Source organism: Aegilops tauschii, chromosome 5 (assembly GCF_002575655.3).
Source record: "Aegilops tauschii subsp. strangulata cultivar AL8/78 chromosome 5, Aet v6.0, whole genome shotgun sequence".
Lineage (NCBI taxonomy): Eukaryota > Viridiplantae > Streptophyta > Magnoliopsida > Poales > Poaceae > Aegilops > Aegilops tauschii.
Window position 1 is genome coordinate 103917662 of NC_053039.3, and position 12205 is coordinate 103929866.

At 46.8% G+C, this 12205-nt stretch overlaps 1 protein-coding gene across 1 annotated transcript; it reads right to left on the bottom strand.

The window, feature by feature from the left end:
• Positions 1–2080: 2080 nt before the first annotated feature.
• On the bottom strand, positions 2081–5042 carry LOC109745520 (scarecrow-like protein 34). Its single transcript, XM_020304651.4, has 2 exons — positions 2474–5042; positions 2081–2390 (listed from the first exon to the last, which is right to left on the bottom strand). The coding sequence occupies exon 1, from the start codon at positions 4828–4830 to the stop codon at positions 2599–2601; it is 2232 nt and encodes a 743-aa protein (XP_020160240.1). The 5' UTR covers positions 4831–5042; the 3' UTR covers positions 2081–2390; positions 2474–2598.
• Between the last annotated feature and the right edge of the window lie 7163 nt (positions 5043–12205).

Sequence of the window (12205 nt, forward strand, 5' to 3'; positions counted from 1 at the left end):
GTGCATCTAAATCAAATGAACTCCCAATATACTCCTCCACTAAAACCCACAAACCACTCTACTTCTAGAGCATTTGAAATAACCTAAACTAGCAGTGAGAGATGAAAGAATGAAGGAGCTAACCTTTTTGAACACTTGTGTAGTTGGTGCACCGTCAAACCTAGATAAATCTTAGGGAAAATGTAGTTTGGAGGTCGAGCTTGGAGAGGAGAAAACTTAAGTGTGACACCAACTGGGACTAAAGACCTACCCTTTAGTCCCGTTTTCAGACACCAAAAGGTCCCAGTTAAACCGGGACTGGTGCCCTGCCAAGGCCCGGCCAGCGTCCTAGCCGCTCAAACCAGAACTGATGCTTCCATTAGTCCCGGTTCATAACACGGCCGGGACTAATGCTCTGATCTGGCCAGGACCAAAACCATGTTTTCTACTAGTGTAACGTTCCACATTCTGTTGGGGCATTATATCCCCTGAGAGGTTGTATCGCCAGATACGTTCTCTGGGTATCCCAGTTGAGAACCCATAACTCGACGACTGTATGAAAGTTGCCTACAACGTAAAGAACACGTACGTGGAAATTCTCTATTTTGAAAAACATGTACACGCAAATGGAGCCCAAAGATCACCATCGATCTGTTCCTCGAGAAGAAGAAAGATCCGGTCACTGGATCTGGATTTTGTCAACGAGGTATCTTAGTACGAATGCCTGCCCCCCGAGGCATTCTTTAGCGTGGAATCATGTGCAGGTGTATAGTGATTGCAGATGTGTGTCGCAAGCAGTGACCTCGTCTACATGTGCACCAAGAATATAAAAACTATGGCAGATATAAAATTGCCGAGGCAAACCCAGACAAAACTTCTTGAGGGAGGGCATTATCTTTTTAGTCTGGTCATTAAAAAAAACTTAGCGTATTTCCTGAAAATATAAAAACATACACCAACAGAGTATGTACCGAGCAGATAACTGAATGATAAAACACAAAACATGCAAAAGTAGTTCAACTAAACAGGAACAGCACAAATTCACAAATCACAATGAACTCACACATTGTAGCTAAACCGGGTGCCTACTTCTGGAATGAAGATCCTTCGGCTCGCCTTCGCTTCTTGCACAAGAAGTCTATCAAATTACTGGAGAGAACTCCATAAGCTCAAGGGAGCACTACCGTTATACTTCCTCCGTAAAAAAATATAAGAGCGTTTAGATCACAACTTTACAGAGAGAGTACTAGACAACCTATTGCACCATGTCGCCCATTTCTTCAGGTCAGGATCAGCTCATACGGTGTCCGAGCTAGTGTACTAATCTCCTACGGTGCCATATTCGCTTTGATCTTCCAAAAAAAAACACAACCTGGGCAATATCAAAACAAGATCACAGTCCCAATAGTATATATCTGCACTGCTGCACAAAGGTTCGATCGATGCATGCACCCTGACCGGCGGTCTCTATCTCAGCTTGTTTTGCTCAGCTTGTCATGTGGTCCAACCATATTCTTTTGCCCTTGATTATCTTTTCTAGGAGGAGCAGCACCAGGTACTCTGCATGTCTTGTGCTACCCCCATGTTATTTCAGCATCGCTTGATCCTCACAATCTTGTTAAGAATTCCCTGGGATTCGGTTCAGGTGTGGAACTAAACTATTCTGGCATTTCACTTTCCCATACACCATTGGGTTCTACCAGGAACTGAAATGTGATGTCCCAGATCATCGGTCTATGGAACCGTCACAAATCAAATCATACTGACTGAAAGCTTAAAGCTAATATCTCTCACAATTATTGAGATAGCAATGCATAGGCATGAGCTGTATCATTCAGTGTCCATTTTGTCTAGAGGGGGAAAAGGTCCTTAGTCACCTGCCTCCCAGGATTCCATAAAACCAGAGAGGTGGCCTGTTTTTGCTGAATCCATGACAGGTCCCAACCATGCCAAGCGCCAAACAATCTGAATAAACTCTGGACAACCGACCCAGCTTTGCTTACTGCACAATTACGAAGAATCTTATGCTGAGCTATGTCAGAGCTTCAGATATGTGCGCAAAATAATTGGTTTCCTGCATGAATTAATCATGAAAGGATGATTCTCATGGTACAAAACATAATAGACTAGCCAAAGCAAGGTTCATCAAGTTTTTCATACAAATGTTACTGCCTGCCACAGTGCACTATGCACACAGAACACAGTGACTAGTGTGAATTACAACCTGATCAACTGACTGGATTGATCACAGGCACGTATCAGAATTCAGCAAACATCATCCATCCAGATCAGGACACCAAAGTCTAAACTCTACACATAGCTAGGCATCAGGCGGCAACATGACTACAACATAGTAATTCACAATACATAAAACCATGCATATATCTTGGGCTACCCATCTCTCTCATGACCTGCATCACACAAATTGGCCCTATGAGCAGAATCACCTGCATGTCGGAATGCCAAATATGCACCAAATTCAGGAAAGGCGTACCTCAAGAAACTGCATCCACTGATCCAAGGCTACTTAACTAGACCATGGTCCATACACAACACACAGACATTATATTGACATAACTAGAGCTATAAGCATTGCCAAGTGAAAACGCCAGCTAAAATTTATGAGCTAGCATCGTTTGCCGTCCATGTCGAGATGGCATAGAGGATGCGTCCTTTCCATCCTTGCAAGAGCCAGTGCTGATCTATATCAATCACAAAGTCCTTGTGGTAGCAGTTCTTGACCTTGTCTCTCGCTAGCTCAATGACCTCTGGATTCAATGGCAGCAGCTTCAAACCTGCCCGTTGATTCCTTACCTGCCATTGCTTATACGTCTCAGGACGCTCCACCCTATCTGTACCCTCACAGGCAATGACATTCAGGGCAGCACGCCCAAGGATGTTCTGCTCAATCAGCATCCTCTGTTCGTTATCCCTTGGGGTGGTTGTGTCCAGAACATCAAAAAGGGCCGAGTAGTAGAACAGAACCTCCCGAAACCGTGTCACAAAGAATGGGGCACTGAATGAGCCATTCACGATTGCATGGATGAATGTGTGGGGCTGCATCTTCCTGATGTTCTTGAGCACAACATCCCTTGGGCTCTCAAGCACAACGCTCTCGTCCATCAAGTTCTTGAATTGAAACAAGGAGTTAACAATGAGTACCTCATCAGGATCAATCTTCAAATCCTCTTTGCGGAGCGACTCCATCTTTGCCGTCGCGATGGCCCGGTACTCGAACGGCACATTAAACTCATGGGCATACTTCTTGAGCCTGCGCCCTGTCTCTTCAATCCGCTCTGTTGGCCGGAACCCAGGCTGAGGGAGATCAATACCAGTGATCCTTACATCTGGCGGCCCTCCAGGCCTTGTTGATATCCGTCGCAGAAAGCACGGCCACTGGAACCCATATTGTATACCATAATCGATGATATGTATCTTCTTCTTCCCCAAGGAGGCATTATAGATTGTACTGTTTGAGAATAGGAAAGACACCTTCTTGAAACAGATGGCTGCCATGTACAGCTGGTAAGCTTTGAGCATGTCCACAGCTGAGATGCGTGTTGCCATGAGCGACTGGTGTACGAGGCCACCTGTGCCCGCCATCCGCGCCTGCAGGCCCTCCGCAAAGCAATGCGCGAGGCGCTGAGTCCCGTCGCCATCAGGGCGAGCATGCAGCTTGATCTGCTTCAGCAGCTCTGTAGCGCTCCGGCGGTCATCTGTGGCAACAGCCTGCGCGCAATGGATGAGCAACGTGCGCAGGTCCACCACATCGGAACCACCACGCCGGCCCCTCCCCTTGCCATTGGCCCCTTTCCCGCCGCCGCTATCATTCTTGGCCACCGCCTCCTGCATGGCGATCCGCAGGTTCTGCATCTGCACGATGCACATCTCGTCTGAGGGCATCAGCATCCTGTCGAACATCTCCCGTGCAGAGACGTCATCTCCCAGCGCACTCTGCTTGCTGCTCCTGCCACCCTCCTGCTCCAGCTCGTCATCATGGTAAGGGTTCTTCCGACCTCGGCCGCCACCAGAGTTGGCCGAGACCGCATCCACCGCCTCCTCCTTCTTTACGCTGAGCACAGCCGGCGCCGGCGCAGGAGCTGCGTGGCCATTGAACCCAGCGACGAGTTTGTCCTCCCTGGGCAGGAACTTGTTGCCCTCCTCGACGCCCTTGAAGAACTGGCCAGAGGAGGCCTCGAGGTCGATGACGAGCTTGTCCTGACTGGGCAGGAACTTGTTGGCCTCCTGCATCCCCTTGAGGAAGGCGGAGCTCATGAGGTCGGAGTTGGCGCCGCCACCGAAGAAGGCGGCGGGATCGAGGTCGACGGGCTCGAACTGGAAGCGGTCGTAGGAGTCAACGGCGGCGGGCGTGGGAGGCAGCTGGGCGGCGTTGCCGACGGAGGCGTCGGAGGGGGAGCACGGGGAGACGGCGCGGTTGTTGCTGTCGTCGGACGTGGAGTTGGAGGAGGGATCGGAGAGGATCTCGAGGAAGGGCTGCTGCGCCTCGATGAGCGCGGGGTTGTCGGGGAAGTCGTAGAAGAACTTGTCGTCGATGTCCTCCTCCATGAGTATGCGGGAGATGAAGGGCAGGACAAGGTCCTCCGGCGTGGAGGAGGGGGAGTCGCCGCCGCCGCCGCCTCCACCTCCCCCGTGGCCGTCGGAGGATTGCTGCTGCTGCTCCTGCTCGTGGTGCGGGGTCGGGGGGAGGTCGAGGTATTCGGAGGGCGAGCCGGGGATGAGGTCGGAGAGGTAGAGGTTGAGGGAGGGGTCGTCGGCGGTGGGGGAGCCCATGTCGGCGGGGAGGTAGGGGGAGAAATTCGTGTCGTGGGGGAGGTAGGAGGAGGAGCCCATGGCGGCGCGGGAGGTGGGAGAGGGCAAGTGGGGTTTTGGTGGTTTTGTAGAGGCGGGGAGCGGAAGGTTCTGCGAAGGATCGGCGGGTGGGATCGGGGGATTGGCCACCGGAGGAGACTGAGAGAAGACGGGAGGGAGGAGGGGAATGGGGAGGGGATGAGGGAGAGGGAGGAGGGACACGCTGGTGGACGGAATATTCCGGTGTTTCTGCGGCGGCCGGCCTCGTGGGCTGGGCTGTGGCCTGATTAGGTTCGGCCCGGATTCCGGTCCGGGTCAAGAGGGCTAAATATTACTCCTCATTTACTTGTCTTTAAAAAAATCTATGGAGGCTAGCGCAACAGTCCTTGCCAACTTGAGACTTGCTCAAACACCGGAAGATGGCAGTACAATCAGAGTGTGGACTTTGTGGCTCTGAAAATTTCTGGCGGCATTCTTTGATGGAGTGCAACATGGCACGCTGCATTTGGGCATTAGAGGATGATGATCTGATGAAAGTTATGATGCAGTGTAAAGAACCAGATGCAAAACGCTTTGTTTTCTCACTGATGGAGTCTATACCGCATGAGGATTTGGCATGCTCGGAGAAAGGCTATCCATGAGCATGTATTTCAGGGGCCGTTAGCTACTAATCAGTTTGTCCAGAGTTACCTAATGGACCTTCAGATTTGCACACCCTTGAAGCAACATGCAACTGTTTAAACACATCTGAGACAACATCACAGATGGATCCCGCCGCCTGCAGGAATTGCAAAAAATCGTGTTGTTGGTGTCGTGCCACATGACGCAGTGAAAGGGAGTTACAGCGCAGTTTGCAGGGATTTCACTGAAAAAATATCTAGGCTCTTTGGTGATAAAATGTCAAGGTGTGACTGACCCAGTATCATTGGAGGCTTTCACTTGTCGAGAAGCGCTCTCACTTGCTTTTGACTTATCACTTGCAAACATACAGATAGCTTCAGACCGTCAAGGTGTGATCAAAGATATCCATGGAAATATGGGTGGGCTACACTCTAGCATTATTAAGGAGGTCAATCTTACACCTCAGCAGTTCTCTCGTTGTACCTTCATCTTTGAAGGAAGAGAAACTAATCTTGAGGCACATAGCCTCGCTAAACATACTCTAGACTTTTTTTAGGACGCCATGTGTGGCTCCTTAATCCCCCAGATCTACATTATATTCCTTTGAACTTTTATAATCAATAAAATGGAGTGTGTTTAGACTAAAAAAATAATTTGTCTCAAAAAATATTATTCATTAACATCCTAAACAATCTATGGATAGCAATTACTCATAGGAAAGAAGATGGCTTGAAAAGTCATTTTGCAGTTACATCTTGAAGCCTTTGCTGCAAAGGAAGTTGTAGCAAGAAGAAGAAGATTTAATCTGAGAAGCCTTTTTACAAGAGAATGAGCCAAAGTATTCTGGAGTCTTTGAATGTGCTTGACCCTGCAAGAATATAGACATGATGCTGAAGAATTCAGCTAAGATAGTCCCAATCTTTCAATGCCCTGGGTTTTGGATTAAACTCTTGGCTTCCGCCGCTTCTATCAGCGTCCTGCAATCAGAGAAAAGAGTCGAGCTCCAATTCAAGGATTTGACGATCGCTGCACTAAGGAGGAGTCCCAAAGCTTCGGCCTGCAAAATTAAATATAATTTTGTGAAAGTAGCTCGTATAAATATTGTATGGCGGTTGAGCCCGTTCCTTAGAAATACTCCTAAGAATGCCAAAAGTCATCCTCTACTCCTGAGCTCATTTGCGCTCGGGATGAACAGTAAAATAAGAAGAAAAGAATCAAAAAAATCTGATTTTTTTTGTGAAAACATGGACAAAAGTTTTACGTGCCCGCAAAATTTCATCTTGAAAAGACATTCGTGGAAGTTGTGGCAAAAAACATAATCAACACTTCAAAATGCTTTCAAAAATAACACTTTTGGAGCATTATTTTTGTTTCTTTGCCACAACTTCCAGGAATGTGATTTCAAGATGAAATTTTGTGAGCACGTAATACTTTTGTCAATGTTTTTACCAAAAAAAGTCAGATTTTTTTTGATTTTACTGTTCACTGAGCTGATTTGAGCTCGAGCTAAAAAACTCCACTTCCTAAAAATGCTTCATTTACTAACACTGAAGGGTTAAAGGCCACGTTAACATATGCTTTAAAACCTGCACGCAAAATAGAGAAATTTGCATTTGAGGAGGGATTGGATAGGTTAAGAGTAGGAGACCTATAGTCCTCTTCACAATCCTCCATTGAACCTGCATTTAGCATTGCCTTTGTAGCATGGATTACCTGCGTTGGCTGCATAGGACTTTAAGTTGTCTTTTTAAAGAGAAGGTCATTTTTAGCTTCCCATATATTCCAGAGAATAGTGAAAGATAGTGCTTAAATTTAGCTCTGGGAGCTAGCTTTTCAAATATTCCAGAGAATAGTAAAAATAGTGCTTAAATTTAGCTCTGGGTGCTTCACGGATAAGATTTGTAGAATGATATCTGTAGGGTAAAGATTGTGTTTCAACATATCAATTTTCAAACCAAAGTAAAACCAGACCATTCTAGAGAAATTGCATAGAAAAAAATGCAAATATGTTTCTTCCTAACCACTGTTAGGGAACGTAGTAATTTCAAAAAAAATCCTACGCACACGCAAGATCATGGTGATGCATAGCAACGAGAGGGGAGAGTGTCGTCCATGTACCCTCGTAGACCGTAAGCGGAAGCGTTATGACAACGCGGTTGATGTAGTCGTACGTGTTCACGATCCGACCGATCCAAGTACCGAACACACGACACCTCCGAGTTCAGCACACGTTCAGCTCGATGACGTCCCACGAACTCCGATCCAGCAGAGTTTTGCGGGAGAGTTCCGTCAGCACAACAGCGTGATGACGGTGATGATGTTGCTACCGACGCAGGGCTTCGCCTAAGCACCGCTACGATATGACCGAGGTGGATTATGGTGGAGGAGGGCACTGCACACGGCTAAAAGGATCAACTGATCAACTTGTGTGTTCTAGGGTGCCCCCCTCCCCACGTATATAAAGGAGGGAGGGGAGGCCGGCCGGCCTCTCTAGGCGCGCCAAGGGGAGGAGGAATCCTCCTCCTAGTAGGAGTAGGATTCCTCCTTTCCTAGTCCTACTAGGAGGGGGAAGGAAGGAGAGGGGGAGGAGAAGGAAAGAGGGGGCGCAGCCCCTCCCCTAGTCCAATTCGGACTAGGCCCATGGGGGGCGTGCGGCCAGCCCTCGTGGCTTCTCCTCCTTTTCCCCTGAAGCCCACTAAGGCCCATATGTACTCCCGTATTCCCGTAACTCCCCCGGTACTCCGAAAAATACCCAGATCACTCGGAACCTTTCCGATGTCCGAATATAGCCTTCCAATATATTGATCTTTACGGCTCGATCATTTCGAGACTCCTCGTCATGTCCGTGATCTCATCCGGGACTCCGAACAACCTTCGGTACATCAAATCACATAAACTCATAATATCGATCGTCACCGAACGTTAAGCGTGCGGACCCTACGGGTTCGAGAACTATGTAGACATGACCGAGACACGTCTCCAGTCAATAACCAATAGCGGAACCTGGATGCTCATATTGGCTCCTACATATTCTACGAAGATTTTTATCGGTCAAACCGCATAACAACATACGTTGTTCCCTTTGTCATCGATATGTTATTTGCCCGAGATTCGATCGTCGGTATCTCAATACCTAGTCCAATCTCGTTACCGGCAAGTCTCTTTACTCGTTCCGTAATGCATCATCCCGCAGCTAACTCATTAGTTGCATCAATTGCAAGGCTTATAGTGATGTGCATTACCGAGAGGGCCTAGAGATACCTCTCCAACAATCGAACTGACAAATCCTAATCTCGATCTATGCCAACTCAACAAGTACCATCGGAGACACCTGTAGAGCACCTTTATAATCACCCAGTTACGTTGTGACGTTTTGTAGCAGACAAAGTGTTCCTCCGGTATTCGGGAGTTGCATAATCTCATAGTCATAGGAACATGTATAAGTCACGAAGAAAGCAATAGCAATATACTAAACGATCAAATGCTAAGCTAAAGGAATGGGTCAAGTCAATCACATCATTCTCTAATGATGTGATCCCGTTAATCAAATGACAACTCATGTCTATGGCTAGGAAACTTATCCATCTTTGATTCAACGAGCTAGTCAAGTAGAGGCATACTAGTGACACACTGTTTGTCTATGTATTCACACATGTACTAAGTTTCCAGTTAATACAATTCTAGCATGAATAATAAACATTTATCATGAAATAAGGAAATAAATAATAACTTTATTATTGCCTCTAGGGCATATTTCCTTCAGTATCCCACTTGCACTAGAGTCAATAATCTAGTTCACATCGCCAAGTGATTTAACACCAATAGTCCACATCATCATGTGATTAACACCCATAGTTCACATCACCATGTGACCAAACACTCAATGGGTTTACTAGAGTCAATAATCTAGTTCACATTGCAATGTGATTAACACGCAAAGAGTAATAAGGTATGATCATGTTTTGCCTGTGAGAGAAATTTTAGTCTACGGGTCTGCAACATTCAGATCCGTATGTATTTTGCAAATTTCTATGTCTACAATGCTCTCAACGGAGCTATTTTAGCTAATTGCTCCCACTTTCAATATGTATCCGGATTGTGACTTAGAGTCATCCAGGTCGGTGTCAAAGCTTGCATCGACGTAACTCTTTACAACGAACTCTTTATCACCTCCATAACCGAGAAATATTTCCTTAGTCCTCTAAGGACAATTTTGACCGCTGTCCAGTGATCTACTCCTAGATCAAAATTGTACTCCCTTGCCAAACTCAGGGCAGGGTATACAATAGGTCTGGTATACAGCATGGCATACTTTATAGAACCTATGGCTGAGGCATAGGGAATGACTTTCATTCTCTCTCTATCTTCTGCCGTGGTCGGGCTTTGAGTCTTACTCAACTTCACACCTTGCAACACTGGCAAGAACTCTTTCTTTGACTGTTCCATTTTGAACTACTTCAAAAACTTGTCAAGGTATGTACTCACTGAAAAACATATCAAGCGTCTTGATCTATCTCTATAGATCTTGATGCTTAATATGTAAGCAGCTTCACCGAGGTCTTTCTTTGAAAAACTCCTTTCAAACATTCCTTTATGCTTTCCAGAAAATTCTACATCATTTTCGATTGACAATATGTCATTCACATATACTTATCAGAAAGGATGTAGTGCTCCCACTCACTTTCTTGTAAATACAGGCTTCACCGCAAGTCTGTATAAAACTATATGCTTTGATCAACTTATCAAAACGTATATTCCAACTCCGAGATGCTTGCACCAGTCCATAGATGGATCGCTGGAGCTTTCATATTTTATTAGCACCTTTAGGGTTGACAAAACCTTCTGGTTGCATCATATACAGCTCTTCTTTAATAAGTTCATTAAGGAATGCAGTTTTGTTTATCAATTTGCCAGATTTCATAAAATGCGGCAATTGCTAACATGATTCGGACAGACTTAAGCATCGCTACGAGTGAGAAAATCTCATCGTAGTCAACACCTTGAACTTTGTCAAAAACCCTTTTCGACAAGTCTATCTTTGTAGATAGTAACACTACTATCAGCGTTCGTCTTCCTCTTGAAGATCCATTTATTTTCTATGGATTGCCGATCATCGGGCAAGTCAACCAAAGTCCACACTTTGTTCTCATACATGGATCCCATCTCAGATTTCATGGCCTCAAGCCATTTTGCGGAATCTGGGCTCATCATCGCTTCCTCATAGTTCGTAGGTTCGTCATGGTCAAGTAACATGACCTCCAGAACAGGATTATCGTACCACTCTGGTGCGGATCTCACTCTGGTTGACCTACGAGGTTCGGTAGTAACTTGATCTGAAGTTACATGATCATCATCATTAGTGTTGGGGAACGTAGTAATTTCAAAAAAATTCTACGCACACGCAAGATCATGGTGATGCATAGCAACGAGAGGGGAGAGTGTTGTCCACGTACCCTCGTAGACCGATAGCGGAAGCGTTTAACACAACGTGGTTGATGTAGTCGTACGTCTTCACGATCCGACCGATCAAGTACCGAACGCACGGCACCTCCGAGTTCAGCACACGTTCAGCTCGATGATGTCCCTCGAACTCCGATCCAGCCGAGTGTTGAGGGAGAGTTTCGTCAGCACGACGGCGTGGTGACAATGTTGATGTTCTACCGACGCAGTGCTTCGCCTAAGCACCGCTACGATATTATCGAGGTGTAATATGGTGGAGGGGGGCACCGCACACGGCTAAGAGATCAATGATCAATTGTGTCTAGAGGTGCCCCCTGCCCCCGTATATAAAGGAGCAAGGGGGAGGCCGCCGGCCAAGGAGGAGAGGCGCGCCAGGAGGAGTCCTACTCCTACCGGGAGTAGGACTCCCCCCCTTTTCCATGTTGGACTAGGAGAGGAAGGGGGAAAAGGTGGAGGGGAGGAAGGAAGGGGGGGCGCCGCCCCCCTCTCCTTGTCCTATTCGGACTGGGGGGGGAGGGGCGCGCGGCCCTGCCCTGGCCTCCTCTCCTCTCTTCCACCTAGGCCCACTAAGGCCCATTAAGTTAACGGGGGGGGGGGGGAGGGTTCCGGTAACCTCCCGGTACTCCGGAAAAATCCCGATTTCACCCGGAACACTTCCAATGTCCAAACATAGGCTTCCAATATATCAATCTTTATGTCTCGACCATTTCGAGACTCCTCGTCATGTCCATGATCACATCCGGGACTCCGAACAACCTTCGGTACATCAAAACATATAAACTCATAATATAACTGTCATCGTAACGTTAACCGTGCGGACCCTACGGGTTCGAGAACTATGTAGACATGACCGAGACACCTCTCCGGTCAATAACCAATAGCGGAACCTGGATGCTCATATTGGCTCCCACATATTCTACGAAGATCTTTATCGGTCAAACCGCATAACAACATACGTTGTTCCCTTTGTCATTGGTATGTTACTTGCCCGAGATTCGATCGTCGGTATCTCAATACCTAGTTCAATCTCATTACCGGCAAGTCTCTTTACTCGTTCCATAATACATCATCCCGCAACTAACTCATTAGTTACAATGCTTGCAAGGCTTATAGTGATGTGCATTACCGAGTGGGCCCAGAGATACCTCTCCGACAATCGGAGTGACAAATCCTAATCTCGAAATACGCCAACCCAACAAGTACCTTTGGAGACACCTGTAGAGCACCTTTATAATCACCCAGTTACGTTGTGACGTTTGGTAGCACACAAAGTGTTCCTTCGGTAAACGGGAGTTGCATAATCTCATAGTCATAGGAACATGTATAAGTCATGAAG